Source organism: Pelodiscus sinensis, chromosome 16, assembly GCF_052426305.1.
Source record: "Pelodiscus sinensis isolate ZL-2025 chromosome 16, ASM5242630v1, whole genome shotgun sequence".
In the NCBI taxonomy this organism is placed as follows: domain Eukaryota; kingdom Metazoa; phylum Chordata; order Testudines; family Trionychidae; genus Pelodiscus; species Pelodiscus sinensis.
This window is the reverse complement of record NC_143067.1, coordinates 7,892,444-7,918,505: the sequence shown is the minus strand read 5'-3', so window position 1 is coordinate 7,918,505 and position 26,062 is coordinate 7,892,444. Positions and strand designations below refer to the sequence as shown.

The window sequence follows — 26,062 nt, the reverse complement described above, 5'->3', positions numbered from 1 at the left end:
CCTGTGTTTAATCACAGCACCGATTGCAGGCATAGAAGTAACTGACATCACAAATTCTGCATTATGAGTTGAGCACAGGTCATCAACCAGGAGGATTAGGGCCAGGAAGTCAAGATCTAGACTTTAATGCCTGTGGCTTTGAGGTGGCAACAACAATCATGAAAAATCACAGAGGAACTGCACAGGTATATTATCTATCCTTCTAGGACCCATAGAAATATCTGAGCACCTCACAGTAGTTGGGTGAGGTACATGAAATATCTTTATATCCCGTGTGATAGGTTGGCTCACACAGATCCCCTTGAGGCTGTCTCTTCATGAGCTGATCATACCACTGAGCCCACCTACCTGCCCTTTGGGGTGCCCCACTCCCTGTTCTGCTGAGCCAGCAGCTCCGGTCTCCCCCAGCAATGGCACGGAATTGGGGTAAAAGCCTCCCCAGCAGAGCAACACAGGTATAGAGAACAGCTTAACTCTGGGAAGGTTCAGTCACAGAGACTTGATACAGCACCCAGGTGTATACCCCCCGATAGGACCAAAATCCCAAATAAATATATCTCATTAAGTGTAACTTTTATACCTAGTGAATGTGTAATATATTCACCCCCTTAATCAGTGAAAGAGAGCTATGCACAGCTATTGGTTCCCTTGGGTAACAATAATTTATTAAACCTAATGTAAGTGATTTTATTAAGTATAAGAAGCAGGATTTAAGTGGTTGCAAATGGTAACAGGCCGATCAATATAAACAAAATAAAACAAAACATGCCAGCTACGCATAACATACTAAGAGAAGTTGTTACAAATGGTAATTTTTCACTCTAGTTCTTCAGGTACCACACTTTACCATAATTTCAGGTAAAGTCCTTTTCAGGCCAGAGCTAATCTTTTCTCTCTGGCCCTATCAGCTTCTCTCGACCCCTGTTCTTAGAGATCTTATATCCAGGTGTTTTCATGTATCTGATCAGGGTAGGGAGCAGCTACAAAGCCAGCTCAAGACAATCATTATTTGCATCCCATTCCTTAGAATTTCCTCAGGGTTGGAAATCTTTAATTTTCCCCACCCCTGTGGAAAAGTACAAAAATTCAAGATGGATTTCAGCACCAGGTGGCATGGTCACATGTCTTTGCAGGACCAACCACAATTCAAACTTACATGAAAAACAAGACTGTTCACATATCATTGCCTTGAGCACTAGTCCATTAAGTTCCTTGAGTACTGATAATGGCCTTTGTTAGCACATGTAGATATATAAATGGGCCTTTTTTCATAATTCTAATTTCATATGCAAAAATGATACATGCACACAAACAGAATATGCACATACAAGGGATTACAAGTTCTCCAATGATAGGTTACATGCCCCCAGTTTGCATGAAGCATATTTGAGTTATGTATATTCATAGTCAAGGACACATTTTTATAAAAATATGGAGGCACAAGTGTCATACCCCATTTTACCACTGAGGCAAAAGGGAATTTAACCAAGATCTAAGTCCTAGGCTGATTCCCTAACCACCCAACCATCCTTTTATCCACTGAACAGTGCCCTCAAGACAACTTATTGCCCACAGTGTCTTCTATTATTGCCCAACACTGTTTCTGTACAGCCACGCTATGAAGTCCTTGCTCTCAAGAGCTTATCAACAAAGTCTTAGCCCTTTGTGAAAGCCAGCTTGGTATATACATGAACACCATTCATTATTAGCAAGCTCTAAGCATGGTAACTTGTGGAACTGACCGCTAAACTGAGTGGGCCAAAGTCTGAATTCTTGTATGTGTCTGGAATCAACTCTGCTGACTTCTCTGCTAAGGCTCTTGCTGAAACAGATGGGTGCTCAGACATCACACTGATGGGCAATAAGAACCTAAACAAGAGAGGTATTCTGGATGGATCAATCCAGTTGCTGCTATTTTGCTTCACTGAAGATGAAAGCATGGGCTAACACCAGTGCAACTGAGTACATTTTGTAGGTCTGAAAGAGATCCGAGAGCCAGATCCTTAGCTGTTATGAACAGGTGAGGTCTGCTGAGTTAGACTGATTTGTGCCAATTTAAAAGGACTGGGACTTTTCAGCTTAAAAAAGGGAAGACTAGACGTGGAGATATAATAAAGGTTATAAAATCATGAAGAGGTATGGAGAAAGTGAATAAGGAAAAGCCATTTACTTGTTCCCATAACATAAGAACTAAGGGTCACCAAATGAAATTAATAGGCAGCAAGTTTCAAACAAACAAAAGGAAGTATTTCTTCATGCAGCACACAGCCAACCTGTGGAACTCTTTGCCAGAGGATGTTGTGAAGACCAGGACTTTAACAGGGTTCAAAAAAGAACTAGATCTATCCTCCATGAATTTGTCCATCCATGGCTACAAGCCAGGATGGGTAGGAATTGCATCCCTGTTTATCCAATGCTAGAAATGGATGACACGGGAGGGACCACTTGATAATTGCCTGTTCTTTTCATTCACTCCAGGGCACCTGGCATTGGCCACTGTCAGCAGACAGGAGACTGAGTTAGCTGGACCTTTGGTCTGACCCAGTATGGCCATTCTTATCACTGAGGGCAATCTCACCACCATAGCACCTTCAGCCCTGGGAATTAGCTTGTTTGGCTGGTTAGACACCTCCCATTTGGTAGCATTTCTCCTTGTTTCTCTTTGACCACGGCATCCTCTTCAGGACACTGCCCTCCAGCAGCATCCACGCCAGTGTCTGAGCTCCCCTCCCGGGGGGGGGGAGAGGAGGGGGGTTTACTGCACTTCAAACTACAGGGTCCTCCCCTCCCCAGAAGCCCCCAGTTCTGCTCCCAGGGAACACCCAGCTCCCCTGCACCCACCTTGCCTCAGTGACCCATTGCCAGTCTTCATCTAGCCCCTGCCTCAGGGGCAGACTGCAGTCTGGAATGGCCACTCATCACTGGCTAAGGGGTGTGAACCTGCTACCCCTGCCTACCATGGCTTTCCCTTGCAGCCCCAGTAGCTTCAGGCCTTGCTCCAAGCCCTGCAGCCTGGGAGCTTGGTTGGCCAGAGCCTGCCTGCCTGCCTGCCTGCCCGCCCACCCGCCCGCCCGCCCTTCCAGAAGCCGCCCCCGCCCCCAACAGTCAGGTCCCGGTCTCCTTCTCCAGGGAGCAGGAGCCCAGCCCCAAAACCCACCTACCACTGGGAGTCCTTCTTTATATAGCCCCCAGCTGGGCGCTCATTAGCCAGAGCTGCCTCATCTGGGGCTTCACTCTCAGCCCTCACTCAGGGCTGGGGTTTTGCCCTTAAAAGGCCAGTGCAGGGCAAATGCCCTGGCACAGGCAGTAATGGACAAAGCAAAGCTGGCTCTTCCATTGGCTACAAATCTTTGCCAATCTGTTTCTCTATGCTTTGCTCTGTACTGGCTCCTTTGCAAAGTCACCGAAGATGGACTCATCTCCTCTGCCTGCTGTCACTTTCAGTGAAGCAGAACGACTTGCAAGCCTCTCCCATCGAGCTAGGTTCTCATACGGTGCCCATCACTGTGGGATCTGAGCATTCATCTCTTCCAGCAAGAGCCTTTCTCTGAAATTATGACACTGGTTTTTCTGATCCTGGAACTTGCAGTAAAAGGAATTACAGAGAACTCCAAATGTGGAGGGTGGACAGACACCACATATCCTTCCACCACGTTCCTGGAGGTGATTTACGTGAGAGATACTTGGCTGAGACTACCACATTTATGGCACCTGTGGCCAGTGGCGTTCAAAAGGGAAAATTGGCTTTTTGTGCCATTGCATGTGGTGTTGTCTCCATCTCTGATCCACAAAGCGCAGCTTTCAAACCACACTAATGAACCTTTTAGACAATTTAGTCCCATGCATATGGAATCAAACAGCTGCTTTTAAAATGAAATGCTGCTTTTTAAGTGTGTGTCACTGCTGCTCCTAGCTCCAGCTGAGTGAGGAAACAGGAGTCTGGGAGCCTTGGTAACAAGCACTGTGTGACAGATTCCTCTCAGGGAGAATAACTGATAAAATGTTTTTTCTTAGTTGCAGGAAAGTGAGACCCAGAATTTGCTTCACATGCACAGACTTTAAGGCCAGAAGGGGCCATCATGATGTTCTAATCTGATTTCCTGCATAGTACAGGCTACACAACATCACTCGTTCAAACCTCTAACTTCTGTCTTAGTTACTGAAGTCCTCAGATCATGATTTAAAGTCTTCAGATTACAGAGAATCCACCATTTATTTTAATTTAAATCTGCTAGTGACCTATGCCCCTTCTGCAACTGAGGAAAGTGAAAACTCTCCAGGACTCTGCCAATCTGACTCAGAGAAAATTCCTTCCTGACCCCAAATAGGGAAATTAGTCAGACCCTGAAGCATGTTGGTAAGACCCACCAGACAGACACCCGGGAAAGTATTTGCTTAGTGACATGGAACCCTCTCTATCTAGCACCCATCTCAAGCTACTGGGGATATTTCCTACTAGCAATCCCAGATCTGCTACATGCTATTATAGGAAGTCTCATCATACTAACCTCTCCATAAACTTTCAAGCTCAGTCTTGAAACCAGGCCAGTTTTTTGCACCCACTTCTCCCCTTGGAAGGCTGCTCCAGAATGTCAATGCTCTGATGGTGTTGCGGAGTGTGGGGGAGTCAGTGGGCCCTACAGCCCCATCCACAGCCAGATGTGACTCTCAGCCAGCAAGTAGAACAGACGGTTTATTCATTGACAGGGACACAGAGGAGCAAAGACTTGCTGTTAACACAGGAACCAGAAGCTGTCAGTACAATCCAACTTGGGGAGAGAGGGCCTACAGCCAGTATCCTGGACCCCCTCCCTGCATCCTTCACCTGCCGAGAATAGGGTTGCCAGGTGTCTGGTATTCTACCGGACAGTCTGGTATTTGCGCTCTTTGTCCGGTTAAAAAAATCAGAGAATACTGGACACGTGCAATGTCCGATATTCTCTGATTTTTCCAGCTGTGCACCAGACGGAAGCCTGGCGTGGGCGGGGGGAGCGGCTGGAAGGCGGGGCCACGATCGGCGCTGGGACCCTGTGATTGCGCAGAAGCCTGGCGGGGGCAGGGGGCGTGGTTGGGAGTCCCCACTCACCCCGCCCCTGTCAGGCTTCTGCGCAATCACAGGCTCCCAGTGCCGATGGTGGCCCCGCCTCCCGGCTGGGACTCCCAGGCTGGGAGGCGGGGTTGCGATCGCCGCTTATCCTGCGTTTTCCTTTTTTTTTTTTTGCTCAACGAAAAAATCCCGGGTGTTCGGTATTTTTTGGGAGACCATCTGGCAACCCCTAGCAGAGAAAGCCCACGCTCCTAGCAACTGGTCCCAGCCCTGCAGGCAGCTCCGCCTCCTCTTTTATTCGGATTCCCCGACAAAAGGTGTTTCCTGGTTACTCCTCCCACCTAGGCTCTGGTTACAAGAGAGCCTGAGCTATTGTTGTGTACGTACTGGGGTAGCTTGATCCCACTCTCCCGCCCCACTCCACCTCTTCCCCCAAATCTCGTCCCCCACCCCGCCCCCAACCCCATCTCTTTCCACCCTCTGCCCCAAAGCATGCCACATCCTCACTTCCTCCTGGAGCCTCTGTACACTGCAAAACAAGGGGCTGGGAGGGGGAGGAGTGGATCAGCAGGGCCACCGGTGGGTGGGAGGCACTGGGACAATGGGGGCAGAGAGGGGAGCTTGGCGGCTGATGGGTGCTGGGCACCCACTAAGTCCCTGTGGGTGCTTCAGCCCCAGAGCACCCACGGTATCAGGATCTAGGTAAGGGCAGCCAAGAAGTTTGCCCACAGCCAAGCAGGCTTCCTGGGGGGAAACTCTTGGAGGAGCTGGCTGGTTTTCCGAGCAAGGACCATACCTGCCTAGGTAGTTTGGCCCAGAGCAAAGATATTTAGGTGCCTAACAACAGGCGTCTGAAGCTCTGAGTCTCCTCCGAGAGAGGAGTGATGTGGAGACCGGTTGACTTGGTACCTCCAGCTCTTTCCCAGTAGAGACATCGAGGCTCTGCACATGGGCCAGGCCATGGCAGACCCTGCTGCACTGGAAGTTGAGCCAGCCTTGAAAAATGCAGGGGAGTTGACAGCAAATCGTTCCCCAGGCTCCCACTGATCACGTGAGGAAGGTGAGTGGCTCTCGGCCCAGTGGTTCCTTGAACTAATTAGAAGCTCCAGGTCCAGCTGGTGTCTCAGCACTTTGCTGCCTGCACACAAATCCAGTACTAATCACTGTATGGCATGGAGAGATTAGGTAGGCTGGCAGGAAGCCCAGGCCTGCTGTGCAGCAAGGAGAGCCAGGCTGTGGGGACAGGGTCTGTGCAAGGAGGTATGGCTAACTGGGGGCCACCTTAGACAGGGCAGCCATCTCGGGGAAGAGTGGGACAGCAATGGGGGGGTCTGCTTTGCTCACTGCCAGGCCAGCCCTGAACCAGGCGACAGCTGTGGAGGGTGACTCCAGTCATGTGGAGCAGGGGCTGCTTTTTAGGGCCTTCTGAGCTGCAGTGTGGCAGGTGCACAGAGTGGCAAGCTGTTCACAGCCCTAGAGGGTCCTGTCTGTATGTGGCAGGAGCGCCATGGCCCAGCCCATGGGATACCCGCTAGCACTGGCAGGGCAGCACGGGATGCAGGCGTGAGAGATGCAGGAATGTGGCTGTGAGAGATGCGGGTGTGAGGGAGGCAGGCATGAGAGATGCAGGGATGTGGGTGTGAGGGAGGCAGGCATGAGAGATGCAGGGATGCGGGTATGAGGGAGGCGGGGTGTGAGAGATGCGGGTGTGAGGGATGCATGGGATGCGGGTGTGCGGGAAGCAGGTGTGAGGGATGTATGGGATTCGGGTGTGAGGGAGGCGGGCATGAGAGATGCAGGGATGCAGGTGTGAGGGAGGCGGGTGTGAGAGATGCAGGTGTGAGGGATGCATTGGATGTGGATGTGAGGGAGGCGGGTGTGAGGGATGTGGGTGTGAGAGATGCAGGTGTGAGGGATGTATGGGATGCGGGTGTGAGGGAGGCAGGCATGAGAGATGCAGGGATGCGGGTGTGAGGGATGCGGGTGTGAGAGATGCAGGTGTGAGGGATGCATGGGATGCAGGTATGAGGGAGACGGGTGTGAGGGATGCGGGTGTGAGAGATGCAGGTGTGAGGGATGTATGGGATGCGGGTGTGAGGCAGGCAGGCATGAGAGATGCAGAGATGCGGGTGTGAGGGAGGCGGGTGTGAGGGATGTGGGTGTGAGAGATGCAGGTGTGAGTGATGTATGGGATGCAGGTGTGTAGGAGGCAGGCATGAGAGATGCAGGGATGCTAGTGTGAGGGAGGTGGGGTGTGAGAGATGCGGTTGTGAGGGATGCATGGGATGCAGTTGTGAGGGAGGCGGGTGTGAGGGATGTATGGGATGTGGGTGTGAGGGAGGCGGGTGTGAGGGATACATGGGAGACGGGTGTGAGGGATGCAGGTGTGAGAGATGCAGGTGTGAGAGATGCAGGTGTGAGAGATGCAGGGATGCAGGTGTGAGGGAGGCGGGTGTGAGAGATGCAGGGTGTGAGGGATGCATTGGATGCGGGCATAAGGGAGGTGGGTATGAGGGAGGCGGGTGTGAGAGATGCAGGTGTGAGGGATGCAGGTGTGAGAGATGCAGGTGTGAGGGATGCATTGGATGCGGGTGTGAGGGAGGCGGGTGTGAGGGATACATGGGAGACAGGTGTCAGGGAGGCGGGTGTGAGGGATACGTGGGAGACGGGTGTGACGGAGGCAGAGTGTGAGAGATGCAGGTGTGAGATATGCAGGTGTGAGGGATGTATGGGATGCAGGTGTGAGGGAGGCGGGTGTGAGAGATGCAGGTGTGAGGGATGCATTGGATGCGGGCATGAGGGAGGTGGGTATGAGGGAGGCGGGTGTGAGAGATGCAGGTGTGAGGGATGCATTGGATGCGGGTGTGAGCGATGCATGGGATGTGGATGTGAGGGAGGCGGGTGTGAGGGATGTGGGTGTGAGAGATGCAGGTGTGAGGGATGTATGGGATGCGGGTGTGAGGGAGGCAGGCATGAGAGATGCAGGGATGCGGGTGTGAGGGAGGCGGAGTGTGAGAGATGTGGGTGTGAGGGATGCATGGGATGCAGGTGTGAGGGAGGCGGGTGTGAGGGATACATGGGACGCGAGTGTGAGGGAGGCGGGTGTGAGGGATACATGGGAGATGGGTGTGAGGGATGCGGGTGTGAGGGATGCACTCTATGCCCGATGCACAGGGGAATGCCACGTGCCCTCTGATCCTTACATAGCTGTAGCCTCTCTGGCACCTTCCCCGCAGCGTGACGCAGGCTCTGAGGAGCCACAGCAGAGTCCTGAAGCAGAGGGCGAGTCTGGATGGACACCAGTTAGACGCAGGTCTGGCCTTTACTAACTGGATGGAGAGGGCCACACATACAACCCCAGGATGAGTCCCTGGCAACAGGCTGTGATGTGCCACAGAGCAATCCCATACTCAGCTCACACAACCCAGCCCGCTCCTGGTGGGATGAGGAGGGCAGCACACCCCGACCTAGCCTACATCAGCGGCGGACTGCACTCTGTAGTGACAGGAGCCTTCTATTTCGCAGGGTTTCTTCCATTTGCCAGGGTAATGATCCGTGGACACAGGCCGACACAGAAAGCAGCCACGTCAGCAGCTATGCCCAAGCGATGCCTCCTCCAGTGCTCTGCAGCCCCTTCTCCTGGGGGAGACGGGGCCATAGCGCAGCGACTCTGGTTTAGCTCTGGGAGAGGAGAGGCCTCGGGCTGCCGCACTGGCAAAGTGACCCCATGTCCCAAAAGAATCTTCGTTAATACTTGCAGGCATCTAAGCGTTGGTGCTGACCCGTCTTCTGGGACCCATCCGAGCTGCGGGAGAGAAGCAAGCACAGACAGTTACGCTGATTAATCCAAAGTCCCATTAAAAAGAGCTCAGTTTCTTTGGCCTGAGACAAGGTGTTAATATTTGCTGGCATCCACTCGGCCGCGATATTGCAACACAACATGCCAGAAATGGAAGGAGCTCACCCCGGAGCTCTGAGCTGCACCCTGCCAGCACCAGGCACAGAAGGATGTTGCTGGGGGGCAGCCTGATTCGTAGCCGTCTCGTGACTGCCAAGGGGGATCTTAGCGAAGAGCTCCGATCTGAGGCACGAGGAGCAAGAATCTCTTGCCAGACGAGACATTCTTGTTGCTGGATTCGGACTTTCTCCTGCCTAAAGGAAGAGACTCAGGATATTAAGCATCACTCACTCTCCATTACTTTCCCCTTCTGGGATGTGATCACCTGATTCATTATCTCCAAAGGGAACAGCTGAGAGACTCTGGCCCAGTGTAAGGCTCCTCTGTTTAAGGGGGCTAACCTGCTGCTTCTCTTCACCCAGCTAGCTGGGAATTCAAGCCGTCCCTTTGGTTGTGGTTTTTTGATACAGCTAAAACTGAGCCCGGTCCTGAACTCAAGAGACTTTGAAGAAAGGAAATGGCAGGCAAAGGAAGGATGGTTCCATGGTTTGGACCTGCCTAGGATTTGAAGGACTTAGTTTCTGCTTTGCCACTGACATCCTGTGTGACCTGGGCAAGTCACTTAGTCTCTCTGCGCGTCCGTTCCCCATCTGTATTGTAAGCTACACACATGGAAGACTGTGAGGGGCAGGTGCTTAGAAACTAAGTGGTGAGGGGGCCATATAGAATCTCACAAATAAATGGCAGGAGTGACCTCAAGAGGTCATCTAATCTATCATCTCCCGCTGAGGCAGAATTAAGTACACCTAGACTGTCCCTGACAGGCGTCTCAATCCGCCCCCTGCACGGGTGACACAACCTCCCTAGGTAACCAGTTTCAGTGCTTAAGTATCCTTCTCGGCACTGTCAGAGGAAAGACCCTTTGCTAGTCTCCAGTGTGCCGTCCTGTCCTGAAATCCCACCCAAGGCTGTGAACAGGAATAATGCTGCCGTAGCTCCCTCCTGCTTCCACTAGCGCCTGCCTGCCTGACGCCTTCCAATGCCCTGGGCAGGTGTAACAACCGGCAGATGGCAAACCGCAGAGCGATACAGCACACATCAAGGCAACGCACCCAGTGTCACTCGTCTGCCTTATCTCCTCTCCTGCCCTTGGGAAGCAGAAACGGTTCAGCAAGCAGCATTGGCTGATGCTGACTGGGGGCCATCAAGGGATGCCTACATTGGAGAGCAGCGCTGCCCTCCAGCCCTGGACAGAGCGAGTGGGTGGCCTGATTCCTGAATGGGAGCCTTCGGGTGTGCTGTGTATAGCACAGGTCTGATGAAAAGCTTTGCCTGTCACGTCTGCACCCTGCCCGGGGCCCGAGGGGAATAAACATCATCCTTAGGACTGGAAAATGATTGCACCTCAGCCTGGAGCAGCAGCCAGTGGGGACTAGGCCTGTCTCTCCCGACACTGTATTTATTACTGTTCCGTGCTATATTTTTGCTAGGGTGCCCAGGCCTTTGGGTACGACGGTCTAGTACATTGCTGGAAGAGTCCTGTGATTATATTGCAGGGCTCTACAGAACGCCTTGGTTAGCATCCACCCCGCACATCCATTTACGGACTGCTTGGCAGGGGTAGGTCACTCGGACAGACTCACGGCCATGGTTGGTCTTTCCTTTCTGTTTGGCCATGGTTTACCCCCCCCCCCCCTTTTCCCTTCCCTGGCTACAGTGGCCCACTTAGCACCCTGGACCTGTCTGAGCAGACACTACATAGATGCTCTTCGGTGCCTGATTCTCCACAGCTGACCAGAGAGAGGAAGCGCAGCCTGCCAGAGCCCCAGCTGGGGCGCCATACGAACCCGTCCCACAATGGTGCGCGGTGTATCAGCGTCCCTGCCCGTGGGTACGCGGCACAGGAGCGGTGCCGGCCCCAGGAGTGCGGCACATGGACGGCCCCGCCCCAGGGCGCATGTGCGGCCTCGGCACCCGGCACGTGAGTGGCCCCACCCCCAGGCACCCGGCAGCCCCTAAAGGTTGGGGACGACTGGATTAGAGCATCTTTATCCATCATGCTGTCATTTTAGACCCTTTAGAACCTGGGTCTGCATCTGTGAGGAGTGGGTACCAAGGTCTTTTTTTAATGAGGTGGTGGCCCCGGGCAGCACAATTTCACGCCCCTCCTCCTTTGACACGTTGCATGCACCATGGCGCCACGGCACATGCGCAGGGCCTCTGGAAGCGCGGGGCCCGGGGCAGCCACCCTGCTCGCCCTGCCCTATATCCGTCGTTGGGTGGCGGTACTATATGATCTCAACTTATGACCAGTACCAATTATTGTTCTGCACTTGGGCCTATTACCAGTTAGTGTTTTGCACTCTCAGCCCTGTTTGTGCCAAGTTCTGTCATCAGTGGCCTGCTCTTGCTCACAGCTTTACCTTTGCTTTAGCCTTGTTTTGTCCATTATTAGCTAGACCTCAGGCCTGACCAGGACTGTGCTACGTGGGCTTATGTTATAGGCCTTCATCTTACTACAAGCCCTGATGGGTTTTATGATTCCAAAAAAGAACAGAAAATGTAACTTCACCAACCCCCCGCCAACGCCTGTTGTACTAATGTAGACACAGCCGCACTAGCCCGTCAGCTCCTGGAGGCAGGGATGTTCAGTTTGGACAGCACCAGGAAGGCTCATTTGGCTTCCTCGTTCCAGCTTCTGAGAAGGGACGAGCTGTTGCCATGTGGTGAAAGGAAGTGGCAAGAGCTGTCTGAGCTGCGGCAAAAGCTGTCAGGGAGCTGGCAGGGACCTGGGTTGCAATAGCCTGTAAGAAATTTTAAGTTACTTTCATCGCTGGGCTACTGCCATTTCAGACTATCCTTATTTAGCACATAAACACCTGCCCGATTGTACTAGGCCCTGTCCGAACACAGAGGAGGGGGTATAGTTCCAGGCCCAACGTGCTCGCCATGGAAATAGGCAAAACAGGCGCAGAGCACGCAAAATGACACTTGCTCAAGATCCCACAAGAAGTCAGGAGCAGAATCCTCCTTGTCTGATTCCCCAGCCACAGGCCTAACCACTAGACTGCTCTGCCTCTCCCGGGGATAGAAAGGTGCTGTGATGGAACATTTCAGATTCTCCTCTCCTCCACTGCAAGAAGCCCCTCAGTGGCTGAACAACGTATGAACGGCAGCAGCAGGCTCCCTCCCCCTTTCCTTTCCTGTTTGTTAAAACACACGCACTCCCTCTTCTTTCTCTCATTCAGTATCTAACGGAGCATCCAGCTTAGTGTGGCAGGGATTGTCAGTCACGCTCCCGGAGGAAGCTCCTCGCCCTGTAGGCTGGCATGTCAGACCGTTCCTCCGGGATAAAGCACATTCCAGGAGTCCAGTCGTCCACATGATTTTGTGTGTGTGTTTCGTTTTGTTTTCCAGGAGTTAGTTTGAGAGAGGTGCTTTAATTCTGCTTGCAATAGGTTGAGCCGCACGGAGAGAAAGTGGAAAGGACGGAGCCCCATCCCAACCAGCAATGAGACGGTAACACCAGGTACGTGGCTTTGTGTGCTTTCATTTCTGAATTCAGAGACTGCTCTTGCATTTGCCAGAAGGGCTCGTTCTTGGGGCATGGTGGAGATTCGGGATATTTTTCCCAGGGCAGAGTTTAAGCAGCAGCATCCCGGGGATTGATCTCAGGTGGTGGCGGCATTGAGAGATGGAATTAAGAAGGCGCATGCAAGCACCACTGACAGGAGTTTTGCAATGTTCCTGAGCAGAAGCAGGGAGTCTGGGGCCAGGATGCTCAGAGAGAAGAGGGGAAAGAAGCAGGGGTGCTGGGCAGGGAGGGAAGGGGAGATCTGTGGAAGTGATAGCAGGTGTAGATATAATGAGCTCCTGCCTAAGACATTCTGCTCCCTCCTATAAATCTTTCCCTGCATCCTCTGATAGAAACCTCCTTTCTACTGGCTTCCATTGTCATTTACATAGGAACATGCTTCTGCCATGCTGCTGTCACTCCCAGTGGCTCTGCTCAGTTAGCTGCGGAGGCTGGATGCACAGTGATAAGTCGGGGTTGCTCTCTTTCCTCCCTTGTTGCATATTGGTTTTAAGAGTGGTTGCGCCTCCCTGGGCTGGAATAGGCTCTTGGCCATCTGCTCCTCAGCTGTGTCGCACCAGAAGCGAAGTGCTTCCAACAGGTTGGGTGGGAGCAGGGTTGTTGTTTCTCTCTCCCACTTTCTCTTTGGGGGTTGTCTCCTCCATTATCTGCTGGGGGTCACCCCTCACTCCCGCCGCAGAATCAGGCCACACACTCCCCGACCCACAGCGGGACCCTGGCACACAACCAGCACCTCCCTTCTCTCACCTCCTGCAGTCCCCCAGAGCTGGTGCAGAGAAAAAAGCACGCCAGGAATCCACCTCCCCATGCCCAGCCAATCTTTGCCCCATGGCAATGTTGGAGGCAGTTCTGCTCCAGGCTTCCAGGTCCGTAAGGGGAATGCCAGCCCCTTTCTCATTCTCCACGGGGTTGGGGACAGCTAGGGGATGAAGCTGTTCCTCCCCCATTCCCTGCTGGGTCTTCTATGGGGGAGAATTAGCGAGGTGCATCCTTTGCAACCATTGCTCTCTATCCCCACCTATTGCTTCTTGACTTCTGATCCAAGTAGAAGCTGGGAGCTCCCTCAATGGACCATTTCCTGCAGAAACTTCTGCTCCTGGGAAGCGCCCTCACGTGAAAATGTGAACGCACCATGCTAGGAGCCTGCCGGTTCCCATGCGGAGACAGGAGTTCCTGGGATGACTCAACTCTGGACCCCGTCATTGCTTTGGGCTGTTTTAGTGCTATTGTCCCAGGCTTGGTTTAACCTCTCTCCTCCAGCCAGGGGCTCAGTCCTGAAGTGACAAGGGACTGTGCTACTGCCTGGCTGGAGTGGCCTTTCCCAGAGCTTTCAGAGTCAAACTTGGGCCCTTCTGAGCACAGGAGGTGCCACAGGGCTGGGGAAGCAGCCGCCTGATGGCGCTCTTGGATCCTCTGGCTTCAGAGTGTTGCTTCTCTTTCTGCCGCAGCCTGATTTCTCTAGATTTTCCTCTCTGTCCCCCATGCTCTCCTCTCTCCAGGAAGCCCTATCACGGGTCTATACAACATGGGGCTTTGTGTTCCTCCAAGATCAGATGATTCTCTCTGTCACATACACTCACCTCTTTCCACTAAAGACCTTCTGCTCCTGGCCAGTCTTGGAGCCAGGATGCTGGACGACATGGTTCAGGTGTCTGATCAGCTCTGGCAGTTCCTATGTCTAAGTGAGGACAGCAGAAACCTAGCCCGTTTTTGCTACATACTTTTTGGAGGACAGAGAGGGGCTCAGACCCCAAGGTCCCCCTGTCGTGCGGGTCACAATGTGTCCCTGGTGTTGCCCAAGGAAGGACATATCCAGCTCTTGCAGGGGCCTTGCTGTCTCTCCTCCCGCGGTCACCGTGAAGTCTGTCGGAAGCAGGCAAAGGGAGAGTTGGTTTAGTCCTTTCCAGGCATTGGTTCAGTCCAAGTCCTAAGTCAACTCTCTTTATTTGACCCGATGGATCAGTTTGGGTCTGAGCCCTCGGGGGAAAGGTCATAGCAGCAACAGGACCATTACCAGGTGCATGAACATAAGGGAGTTATTGGCAGCCCTTTGATTCCTCAGGCCTCAAGCCAGTTGCCAAAAGAGCAGCGCAATATTAATCAGATGGGAAGCAAGGAGAAGAGTCTGGCTCCAGGTCCCAACCCCTTCCTGCTTTAAACCTAATGGCGAGAGGCTTGTGACCCCAGAGGACCTTTGCTCTAAAGGCGGCCCTTCTCATTATCCTCTCTCTGCTCCCTTTGTCCCCTCTGGCTCAGAAACTGCTGGCAGGAGCCACCCTAATCTCACTGCGCCATGCTTTAATTAAACAGCTCTGTTTTCCATCTCCCGAGGGAGAGACACGACCTCTCTGTCTCCAGCTCTGTCCAACTGCCTCATTTTTCAGGAGATGCCCTCTGCCATTGCCCCTCTCCTGCCTGTCAGAGCCATGCAACGCTCTGCCTGGCCGCTCCAAAACAATCCATAGGTCGGAGTCAAACCATCCAGGTGGCTAGTATGGGGCGGGGGGAGCTGTATGTCTCCCGTCTCGTGGGCTGTGCTCCCCAGCACCCCATCTCGTCAGGCTGAAGAATTGCAGGGATTCTTTTCCCCTCCAGAACTGCCTTGTGGTGGCCAATTTGGTCCTGCAGTTGAGTTCTTCTGGGTGCCTCAGCCAGGTCACACTTACAGTTCAGCCCCCTTCTGAGAGAAGGAAAATCCTGCTCCAAACTAGCTTCTCCGGGTTGGTCTTTTGGAAACCCTTGCCTGCCGGCAGCACAGATTTAGTTTACACTTCCTTTGCAGAGCAGCACGTGCAGAGACACTCCTCCAGCTCCTAAGTGGAACTCAGAATGACGAACAAAACTGAAACACGACTGGTGCATCTTTCTCCCCCTCCAGGCTCGATCCCCTCAATCTTCTTGAGCTCCTTTTCAGCTCCCACCGTCTCTGGAGGCTGCTGTCTTGCTCCAAAGGCCTACGACAGGAGTTCACTGCTACTTCAGCTCCGCTGTCAAGCCATAACCCAGCACAACTGCTGTCCTCCACAGTCAGTCCCCATGGTTGCTTTCTCGAACCTTGTTAGTACGAGACTTAGGGTATGTCTATACTACCCCCCAAGTTCGAACTAGGGGGGGTGATGTAGTCATGCGGAGTTGCAAATGAAGCCCGGGATTTGAGTTTCCCAGGCTTCGTTTGCATAAAGCCGTCCGGCGCCATTTTTAAATGCCGGCTAGTTCGGACTGCGTGCTACACGCGGCACGAATTAGCTAGTTCGGATTAGGCTTCCTATCTGAACTAGCTGTACGCCTCATGGAACGAGGAAAATGGAAAATGGTGATCGGGGCTTTTTTGCAGAAAACCGCGTCTAGATTGGCCACGGACGCTTTTCCGCAAAAAGTGCTTTTGCGAAAAAGCATCCTGCCAAGCTAGACGTGCTTTTCCGAAAATGCTTTTAACGGAAAAGTTTTCTGTTAAAAGCATTTTCGGAAAATCATGCCAGTCTAGACGTAGCCTGAATGTTCCAGAACTGGATTTCAGTGACAACTGGAGTGGACTGTGGCTGCAGACCTGATGGATTCCCCGAATGGATGTCAGGCTGGGGTTGCCATGTAGAACGGAGTCATAGAATCATAGAACGCTAGAACTGGAAGGGACCTCGAGAGGTCATCAAGTCCAGTCCCCTGCCCTCATGGCAGGACCAAGCACTGTCTAGATCATTCCTGACAGATGATTATCTAACCTGCTCTTCAATATCTCCAGAGATGGAGATTCCACAACCTCCCTAGGCAATTTATTCCAGTGCTTAACCACCTGACAGGTAGGAAGTTTTTTCAACCTAATGTCCAACCTAAACCTCCCTTGCTACAATTTAAGCCCATTGCTTCTTGTGCTACCATCAGCGGCCATGGAGAACAATTTTTCTCCCTGCTCCTTATAGCACCCTTTTAGATAATTGAAAGCTGCTATCATGTCCCCTCTCAGTCTTCTCCTTTCCAAACTAAACAAGCCCAGTTCCTTCAGTCTTCCCTCACAGGTCATGTTCTCTAGACCTTTCATCATTTTTGTTGCTCTGCTCTGGACCCTCTCCAATTTCTCCACATCTTTCTTGAAATGTGGTGCCCCACAATACTCCAGCTGAGGCCCAATCAGCGCAGACTAGAGCGGAAGAATGACTTCTCGTGTCTTACTCACAACACTCCCATTAATGCAGCCCAGAATGATGTTTGCTTTTTTCCCCTTCTATCTCATCCTCAGTCTTGTCCTGTCCTGTCTTGAGAACTGGGGTGCAGCCACTAAAAGCCACTGCCCAGTCTCACCCTCCCACATTCCCCTACGGGCAGAAGGTAGATTGTAGCACCTATGGGTGGAGACATCCAACATCTAAGTTCTTCTTGCTGGGGTAGTCTCTCTCCCCTTTGGACTATGGTTTCCAGTCTGCGTGCCAGGTCTTCTCTGAAGCAGAGGATGAACCAGGAAGCATCCCCATACAGGGCTCTTACGCAACCCCAGCAGTGCTGTACATGACACTAGTGGGGTTCGGGTACCCAAGGGGCTGAGCACAAGCAGTTCCCAGTGACTTTGGTGGGATTTGTGGCTTTTCAGCACCTTTGAAAATCAGGCAGAGCTCAGATGGTGAGCAAGGGCCTGGGTCACTGAGGAGACTTGACCTGTGCCTCTCCCTTTGCGAAGCACACTCCCCTCGCAGACAGCTGGGCGTATCTCTCTACCCACGAGGTTACCTCGTGTTCCCGGCAGACCACAGGTCTTCCCCAGCATGACTCTGCCTTGGAAAAGACAGAGATGGCGTCGGTTTCATCTCAGCCGTGGAACAGACCTAAATAACTCCCCTGTCAGAGGCACAAGGCCCTTAAGCATTGTGAGGGGGTACACTCACCACCGGAACCCCCCTGCCGTCTGTCCTCCGGAATTGGCTCCCTTGGCAGGTAGGGTGCCTTCGCTGGGGTGGTGTCTCCCCTCTTTATTCCCGGCTGCGGCGTACTCTTCGCCACACTGCCCTCCGGCAGTGCCCAAGTCTGTCTCTGAGCCCCCCTTCCGGGGGTTGATGTTCCTCCATCGGGCCTTCTTTCAAGCCCTGCAGTCTGAGGATTTGCTGGCCAGAGCTCCCCTAGCCCTGCCTGGCCTCCCCCAGCCCTGCCCTAGCTCCAGGGAGCCTCCTCCTCCCTCAGCAGCCAGGTTCTCACTGCTTCCCCTCTCACAACAGCAGCCCGTCCTCTATTATAGCGCCCAGCTGGGCCCTAATGGACTAGTACAGCCTCAGCTGGGCTAATCTCCCTGGCCCTGGTTCCGGCCGGGGTCTGCCCTTAAAGGGCCAGTGCAGGGCGAGCGCCCTGTCACAAGCATGTTCCCAGATGTTTACCGTAGCAGAGGGCCGCACAGCAAACGGGAGTGTTTCTGCTTCTGCCATCCCACTTGCCAGCACTGCTATGGCTCCATTCCCACAAAAGCAGTTCCTAGCTCTTGAGAGCTCTCCATTTCTCCTCACAGCTTTGCTAGGACTCTAGGATTTGGGCAGCTTGGTACCCCAACCAGGAGGGCCGGCAGCTTCCGTGAGCCCCAGGCAAGGTGTGGGGGTGGCCGGCTATGTACCACTGGAAGGGGCAAGGCCTCAAGTGGAAGGGGCGGGGCCAGAGCAGCCAGCCCTCAAAGTTGTGCAGAGCACGTGGAACGGTGCTCCGGCGGCGATTTAAAGGGCCTGGAACTCTGGCCACCATTGCTGTAGGTCCCTTTGAATCAGTGGGCCTCGGGGCAGTTGCTCCTTAGCCCCCTGCTCCCATTGGCTGGCCTGACCCTGACTCCCACATCTCAGTACAAATTTAAGGGGGCTGTAACTCAAAAGTTTGATTTCCCATTGGGATGAACCTCGGTGCATGAGCTGTCAAAATTAGAAGCAGCCCAAATAAGCTTGGGGTCACCCACTAGTGTTTTTTCCCCCTTCCTCTGCAGCCTGGGGCAATTGCTGGTTTGAACTACAGTAAATGGTGGATTCTCTGTAATGTCATATTTTAAAATCATGTTTTGAGAACTTCAGTAACTCAGCCAGCAGTCGGGGTCTCTTATTGGAGAGGCTGAGTGAGGTTCTCTGGCTTGCGATGTGCAGGAGGTCAGACTAGATGGCCCTTGCGATCCCGTCTGGCCGTAAAGTGCATGAATCTATTGCGGTTTTGCTTCTTAACTAAAATCCCTTAACTGGTTTTTAATTATTGCCCTTTGAAAAGCAAAAGTCCATTAAGACCTTTTATGGTTGAAGCCAAACAGCCCTAATGACTGTTATGTTTCTGGCGGCCCCCAGGTTGTTTTTATCACCAGTCTCCCACTAAAGAAAATAGCTTGGTTTTAAATAGCAAACTCTGCAGCCAGTTGGCAGCTGTTGTGGGAAAAAGAGAGAGGGAAGCGCCTGGGCTCGGGATGATGCCGAGACTTGTGGCTAGATAGCTCGTCGGATGAGGATGGGGCAGGATGGGCAGCCCTGAGGAAGCCAAGGAAATCGGCCGTGGAAACACGCCCCTCTTTCAGTCTGTTCCGCACCAGTCTTTGAACAGGAACTCTGCTCGCCCCTCCTCGCTCTGACTTCGGCTCAGCCCAGCGCCGGTTCCCGGAGGAGGGCCGCGGGCTGGAGCGGCTTCCTGGACAGCAGGGAAGCAGCGGCGCTGGGTCACCGCTGCAGCACGCTGCCCATTGATCGGCAGCTTTGTTTCCATGGAGGCTTGTGCCACAAACGGTGTCTCTCAGCATTTCCTTCGTGCGCTGATCGATACGTTCCCCAGGGCCCAACTCCTCCCTGCTTGGAGCTGCAGGCCGCCACGCCGGCTTCCATTTGTGTGAGAGGGAGGCGCTGGTGGCCCGAGGGTTTGCGCTGGTTTAGTTAATGGGGCCCACAGCCTCCTGCTGGGAGAAGAGGATGGTTCCAACAGACGTGCCCGTAGGCCTGGGGTCAGGTGGTGAGAATTTAGTAGACGCTACTAGTGCCAGGTGTGGTCACCCTGCACCATTTGATTGCTAAATGGGCCCTTTTCCTTTGCCTGGCCCTACCCGCACCCCTACCCCCTGTATGCGCCAGTCACCTATGCCTGCCTTTGCCCCTCCCCCGAATCTCATGTTACCTTCGGCACGGCCTTCTCACCTTCATTACTTTCCTGTCTCTCCTCCAGCTGAATGTGGGTGTTACCTTCCCCCCGTGGCGTGTGATTACCCTTCCTTCTGATCTCGCCCGCCTTAGATATGGCCCCCATTGACATAGGATGTGAGCCCCTCGCAGCCTGGAGAGCAGCTGGGGGAACCTGCGGCACATAAGGGTTCCATGTGTGGCCTGCGACACATTGTTTTACCGTTGCCCCTGTGCAGGGTTGCCAGATTTTGCTGCTTCCCATCCGCGTAGATTTTTTCCTCCCGGTGTTACTGAAGTGACAGGCAGGTAAAGCGAGGGTGCACGAAGTGAGGTGGGTTCTGCTTGCACGCAGCACTGACTGTGAGAGCCGGGAGTTCACTCTGCAACCGGTCACGGCACCCTGACGGTTCAATCGGTGCCCCCCGTAAATTCTAGGCAGGCAAGCGCAGGGAGCAAAACTGCCCTGTCTCAGGAGACCGGCCTGGTTATGCCAGTCTTGCAGCCCACTGAGATGAAGGAGGGACCTCAAGCGAGTCCCTCCCTAGCCTAAGTTGCAGCACCTGAGAGACTAACAAAACATGCAGATGGCATCATGGACTTTCGTGGGCACAACCCACTAGTCCCCTTGATGGCAAAGCAGGTGCTTGACCTCTTTGTGTACAGCCCTGGAACTGAAATGCAGAGAGGCTAAGAAATTGGTCCAGGGAGCCTGTCGCAGAAGGGGACATTGAACCAGAATTTTCCCAGGGTGAGGCTGGTGTCCACACCCTTGCCCATTCTTTCTCCCTCGCCTGAGGCTGTTCAGAATTCACTCTGTGGGTGCACCACTTTTGCCTCGATGAGAAAATGCTCTGAAGGCAGAGAATCACCCCCCTCTTGGTCCTACCAGGGCAGCATCGCTGACACCCGGCTCCGCGGAGAGGAGAATGTGGCCCCGCACCTCTGCCTCACAAACCAGCGCCGGCAGCCGAGCCACCGGTGCCAAAGTTGTAAACGCCAATAAAAACACAGAGCGCAAAGGTGCGCACAGCTGGGACCAGTCTAAATTAGGCCGTTCTCCTTTCCCTGCACTTCCCGGGCAGCACAGCTTTGCAGCCATCAGGACAGATTCCCAAAGGGAGCAGGGATCCTGGCTCTGAGGAGAGATAAGCGAACGCAGCGCTAATTATTATGCATTGCAGCAGATCACTGCAACCTCATTTGCCATTGTGCTGGCCATTGTTTTCTTCCACTTGTTTAGGGAACCAGCTGAAATCAATGCACATTTCACTTCATAACTCAGAGTCCCCCCTTCCTCGGGACTGTTCTGAATTCCCTGCATCTGTGGCTGTCAGGCCGGGAGCTGTGGAGCGGCCCAGGAGCAGCCTGTTCCTGTAGACACAAATGCAGAAGTGGGACCAATTCATGTGAAAGGAGGATGATAGGATGCCATGCACGGGCCCCGCCTCCAAGCCTGAGCTCTTTCTTTTGGGCCCATATTTCATTTCCCTGAGATGAGCGGGATTAACACCCTGTCACTCTACTGGAAATGATTCTGAGTAGAAAAGCCACACGGCAAATTTGCACAGAATCTTATTTATGCAACGCAGCTGATCTGTTTTCCTAACCAGCCCTTTGTTCCAGCATGATTCTTGGATCTTGGCCCCACATTTGGGTCTCAGCAGGGGAGAGTGTGAACACGGCTCACCCCATTTTTCACTTCTCAGCTGGGGGGATTTAATAGCTGTGTTGAATTTTATGCTGCTGGTATGTACTGAATAAAACCCTGCCACGGTAGCATTCTCGTAGCGTGATCGCAGCATTAGCTTACGGAGTTGGATTGGCTCTGTGTCATCACGTACAATAAGACCAGAGGCACTTTCGCGGGTGAAGTTTGAGCTCACACACCTAGCTGGGGTGCAAGGCTTATTCACATTGGGATTCTTATTCTTGTGTGTCACATTCAGATGCTTGTTCACGCTTGGATACTCATGCATAAACTGGCGGCAGCTTGTTCATGTTCGGCATTCCTGCCCATTTGCACCTCTGGCGGACACGCATTCTCATGCTGAGGTCAGTCCTGCAGAAGGTCAGCGAGTGCTCCATCTAACCCCATTCAGAGTAGGGTTCTACTCTGGTTCTTGTAGAACCAGACTGGTTCTAGTTACCTCTGGTAGAGAAAGCCTCAGGGTATGTCTACACAGCAGTGTTATTTCGGAATAACTCATGTTATTCCAAAATTACATAGTCCGCATCTATACAACAAGCAGTTATTTCAACATCATGTCAGAGTAATGTGGAGCTGGAGGACTTCTAACGCAGACTCCTGTAACCTGCATTTCACGAGGAGTAAGGGAAGTCGAAGGAAGGGTGCTCTTCCTCAGAGTTCCTGCTGTGTAGACAGCACCAAAAGCCCAAATAAGCTATTTCGACTCAAGCTACGCAATTGACGCAGCTCAAGTTGTGCAGCTTATTTCAGCTTTTGTCCTGCTCTGTAGACATGCCTTAGACTCTCCTTTTTGCATGCAACTAAATACTCGCCTAGATCATGTCTCTAGTACTAGCTAACAGTGGCCTTTTCCTGCTCCGATGCTCAGACAGGCAAGAACAGCTCAGATGCTCATTCTCACATGAAGGGCTAGTGCACAACCCGAGATATGCCACCTGGACACATTCCTTTGTACATGAAGCTGGTGGTTTACTGAACGACAATATTTGATTGCCTCCATTCTTGTGTGTCACACTGCTGTTCCTCAGACATGATATTGGAGGATGCCAATTCACCCTTAGACAACGGTTGGGTGAAACAGTACCACAGGCTCCAGCCCCGTTTTTCTCTGCCTGGGCTAACCATTTTGAAAACCACTGCAGGGGCCTAACAGGCCTCAGTAGGCAGAGCCAGCAGATGTGGTACTGTAAGCTGAGCCCTGTCTTGATCGCATCCGCATGGCAAGTGGAAGGGTTGTCTGTTTTGTTAAAAGAAAATTCACTTTCAAATGAATGAAATCTGAAAAACTCATTTGGGAAGTGGAACGGGCGCTGGCCAGTCCCTGGTGGGCTAGTAGGAATTTTCAGAGTAACTTTAAAATAAAGTCTAATGAGGATTCACATTATCCCTCTGAAGGTATGTCTAGACTGCATCCCTCTGTCAGCAGAGGGATGCAGATTAGGCAGGTCGACATTGCAAATGAAGCACGGGATTTAAATATCCTGTGCTTCATTTGCATAAAAATGGCCACCGCTTTTTTTCCACCACCGCACTTTGTCGGCAAAAAGCGGCAGTCTAGAGGGGGATCTGCTGAGAAAAAAACCCTTTTTTGACAGATCCTGTAAACCTCCTTGCACGAGGCATAAGGGATCTGTCGAAAAAGGCTTTCTTTCTCGACCGATCCCCCTCTAGACTGTGGCTTTTTGCTGACAAAGTGCTGCATCGGCAAAAAGCAGTGGCCATTTTTATGCAAATGAAGCGTGGGATATTTAAATCCCCGCTTCATTTGCAATGTCCACCTGCCTAATCTGCATCCCTCAGCCGACAGAAGGACGCAGTCTAGACATATCCTGAGTGGCCATTGCAACAATGTCTAGGAATCCCAAGTTGAGCAGGGAGTAGGGAAAAGACAATGAAACATCACTGCTGCTGCTGCTTCATTTGCAATGCCAAGCTGAATATGCCAGGGTGTCTCTAGATGCTTGAAGCGGCCCTGCTGTCTGACATGGTCTCCATTTTACTCTTTCCCTTTTCCCATTCCAGAGGCGACGTTACAGGCCTCCCTGCCTCCTGACAGGACAAACCAGGCATGAGGCTGCTGACGCAAGCCAACAGCACCCTGCTGATGGAGGAGCTGGCCCTGGATGAGAAACTTCCCCGAGGCTGGCACTCCAAGGGCATCGTCACACCCAGCCAGGGTCTCCAAGGTTCCAGCGGCATCATGATGGACAGTACCAACATCCTGGGAGTCCAGGTCATACTGATCGCAGCTTACTCCCTAATCATTCTGCTAGGATTCATCGGCAACTCCTTAGTGATCTACACAATAGTGAAATATAAAACCATGAGGACTGTCACCAACTTCTTCATTGCTAACCTGGCCCTGGCTGACCTCATGGTGGACACTCTCTGTTTGCCTTTCACCTTGGTATACACACTGCTGGATGAGTGGAAGTTTGGGGCCGCTCTGTGTCATCTGGTCCCTTATGCCCAAGCTTTGAGTGTCCACGTGTCCACCCTCACCTTAACCGTGATAGCTCTGGATAGGTACAGATGCATTGTTTTCCACTTGGACAGCAGGATCTCCAGGAGGCTCAGTTTCACAATCATAGCCACTACGTGGCTGGCAGGTGCGGTACTGGCCGGCCCGCTGGCCATCTTCAGAGAGTACCGGTATGAGGAAATCCCATCTATCAACCTCAGAATAGCCGTCTGTTCTGAGAAGTGGCCTTCTGGAAATAACAGAGATGCCACCATTTACAGCCTTTCCATGCTCCTTCTGCAGTACATCCTTCCGCTGGCCATTATTTGCTATGCCTACATCAGGATCTGGTTCAAGCTGAAAAATCATATCAGCCCCACCTCCAGCAACGAAAGCCAATGCCGGAGAAAGAAGACGACAAAAATGCTCGTGATGGTGGTGGTGGTGTTTGCCGTTTGCTGGCTCCCCTTCCACATCTTCCAGCTTGCCATCGACTTGGATTTGGTGCTCATCTTCCATGAGTACAAACTCCTTTACACCGTCTTCCACGTAGTGGCCATGTGCTCCACATTTGTAAACCCCTTCCTCTATGGCTGGATGAACAAGAACTACCGGAACGGGTTCCTCATGTTCTTCAGCTGCCAGAACAAGCCTGAGAGCATCTACACTGACGGTTCCGTTAGACGCCGGTCTTATACCTTCAAGGCCAACACTCTGAACGGCAGCATCAAGCACTCTGCCGGCAATGGGCAGTTGCCGACGGAGGTATAGAAATGGAAAAACCCATTATCCGCCGGGGCAGAGACTGATCGACCCTGAACGCCTCTTCCCGGGACTGACAACTTTTGGAGGCAAATATTGTGTGGCCAAAATATTCTTGCTACCGTGGCTAAATGGAAGAACCTGCTTCATCTATCAAAACCATCAACTGGGTGTACCGTCCGTTCTATCTTGGTTAAGTTTCTGTGCTTTCCTGGCCACAGGCACAGAGAGCAGTTTGTTTGTACGTAAACATGAAATGCGTTATACGAAGGATATTTCCATTTAAAAAAGGAGGGAATTCTCTTCTGCTGTGTGCTGTGCAAAAGCTTCCATTCACTGAATTCCACCACCAATATGGAATCGACTGAGCCTGGGGCACATTAAATATATTCTTGTATCTGGTATGTAAGTGCTATTATTTATATCTCTTCCTCCAGTTCCTGATTCTTTCCTCCCTATTCCACTTTATCCTAGAAACAAAATCATTTAGGACTCTGCTTACCACTGCTAACCTCAGAGTCAGTCTTAGACAAGCAGGGTTGAGCAGCTGAAAGGGGAAGCCATGCAGCACATAAACCTGCCCTGTGATTTCACATTTCCAGCCATGGCAGATGGGATGCTGGTCCTACATTGCCTTTAACAGGAGCTGCTTATATCAAAAAAGGCTGAGTAGTGGCAGCAGGGTAATTGGTAGTTAGCTCCACGACTGCTTAGTTTGGCCAAGGATTTAGTGGGGACACTAGGCAACACAAGCTGTGTTTAGTTAGCTGGGTGTTGGCAGATCAAGGGCAAATATGAAGAGAGGGGCGCAACTGTGATTCTGGCAGATCACAACCCCTGTGTGCGTCATTTCAGCTCCTGGTTGAGGACTACTGACAATGTTGTGTTTATCCAAACTCTGAGATATGGGCTTCCTTCTTCAATGTCCTGAACCACTGATCATTGAGGGAACTGTATGGCTCACTCTTGGAGGGCCCTTCGCAATAACCCTATTTACTAATGCCCCATAAACAATGACACATTTTAATTAGGGTACGGTCTGTTCAAGTTCAGATTTAGAGTGCATGTAAATGTTCTAGTTCGGAAGGCAGAAATAGCCTGGTAACCCACCCACCATGCCTGTCCCTGTATTTACGTGCAGGGCAGCCATACAGAAAAAGATCTATTCTTTTCAACCAGCCCCTACATTTTCCTCTTTCAGGCTGCATCAGCTGGAGAAGCGTATTTTTAGCTTTCCCATCAAAGGAGACTTGATTGCCACCGTGATCTTAACAGCTCGTCATTTGTGTCATTTGAAGTTAGTGTTCAGCAGAGTGGAAAGTAACTCTCCAGAACCCCGGAAAAGGGACTTGACATACCTCCTAATTAAAAAAAAATTAGATTTGTAAGTCTACAGTGGAACAAAGAAAAACAAATGAGAGGAGGATGAAAGACCACAGGAATATAAGATTTGCCATGTTGGATCAGATCGTAGGTCCATCAAGA

General features: G+C 52.2%; 1 protein-coding gene across 4 annotated transcripts; it reads left to right on the top strand.

The window, feature by feature from the left end:
- The first annotated feature begins 67 nt into the window (after window positions 1-67).
- On the top strand, window positions 68-25,359 carry LOC142818678 (neuropeptide Y receptor type 2-like). 4 transcript variants are annotated; one of them, XR_016346942.1, is made up of 3 exons: window positions 68-185; window positions 282-455; window positions 8,808-10,652. XR_016346942.1 is itself a non-coding variant. In XM_089769464.1 (3 exons), the coding sequence occupies exon 3, from the start codon at window positions 23,423-23,425 to the stop codon at window positions 24,584-24,586; it is 1,164 nt and encodes a 387-aa protein (XP_089625590.1). In that variant the 5' UTR covers window positions 105-185; window positions 12,363-12,474; window positions 23,377-23,422; the 3' UTR covers window positions 24,587-25,359. The 4 variants fall into 4 exon arrangements, 1 of the variants encoding a protein (XP_089625590.1); XR_012896265.2 differs by lacking the exon at window positions 8,808-10,652 and adding an exon at window positions 4,015-4,204; XM_089769464.1 differs by lacking the exons at window positions 282-455; window positions 8,808-10,652 and adding exons at window positions 12,363-12,474; window positions 23,377-25,359 and having other exon boundaries at window positions 105-185.
- Window positions 25,360-26,062: the final 703 nt, after the last annotated feature.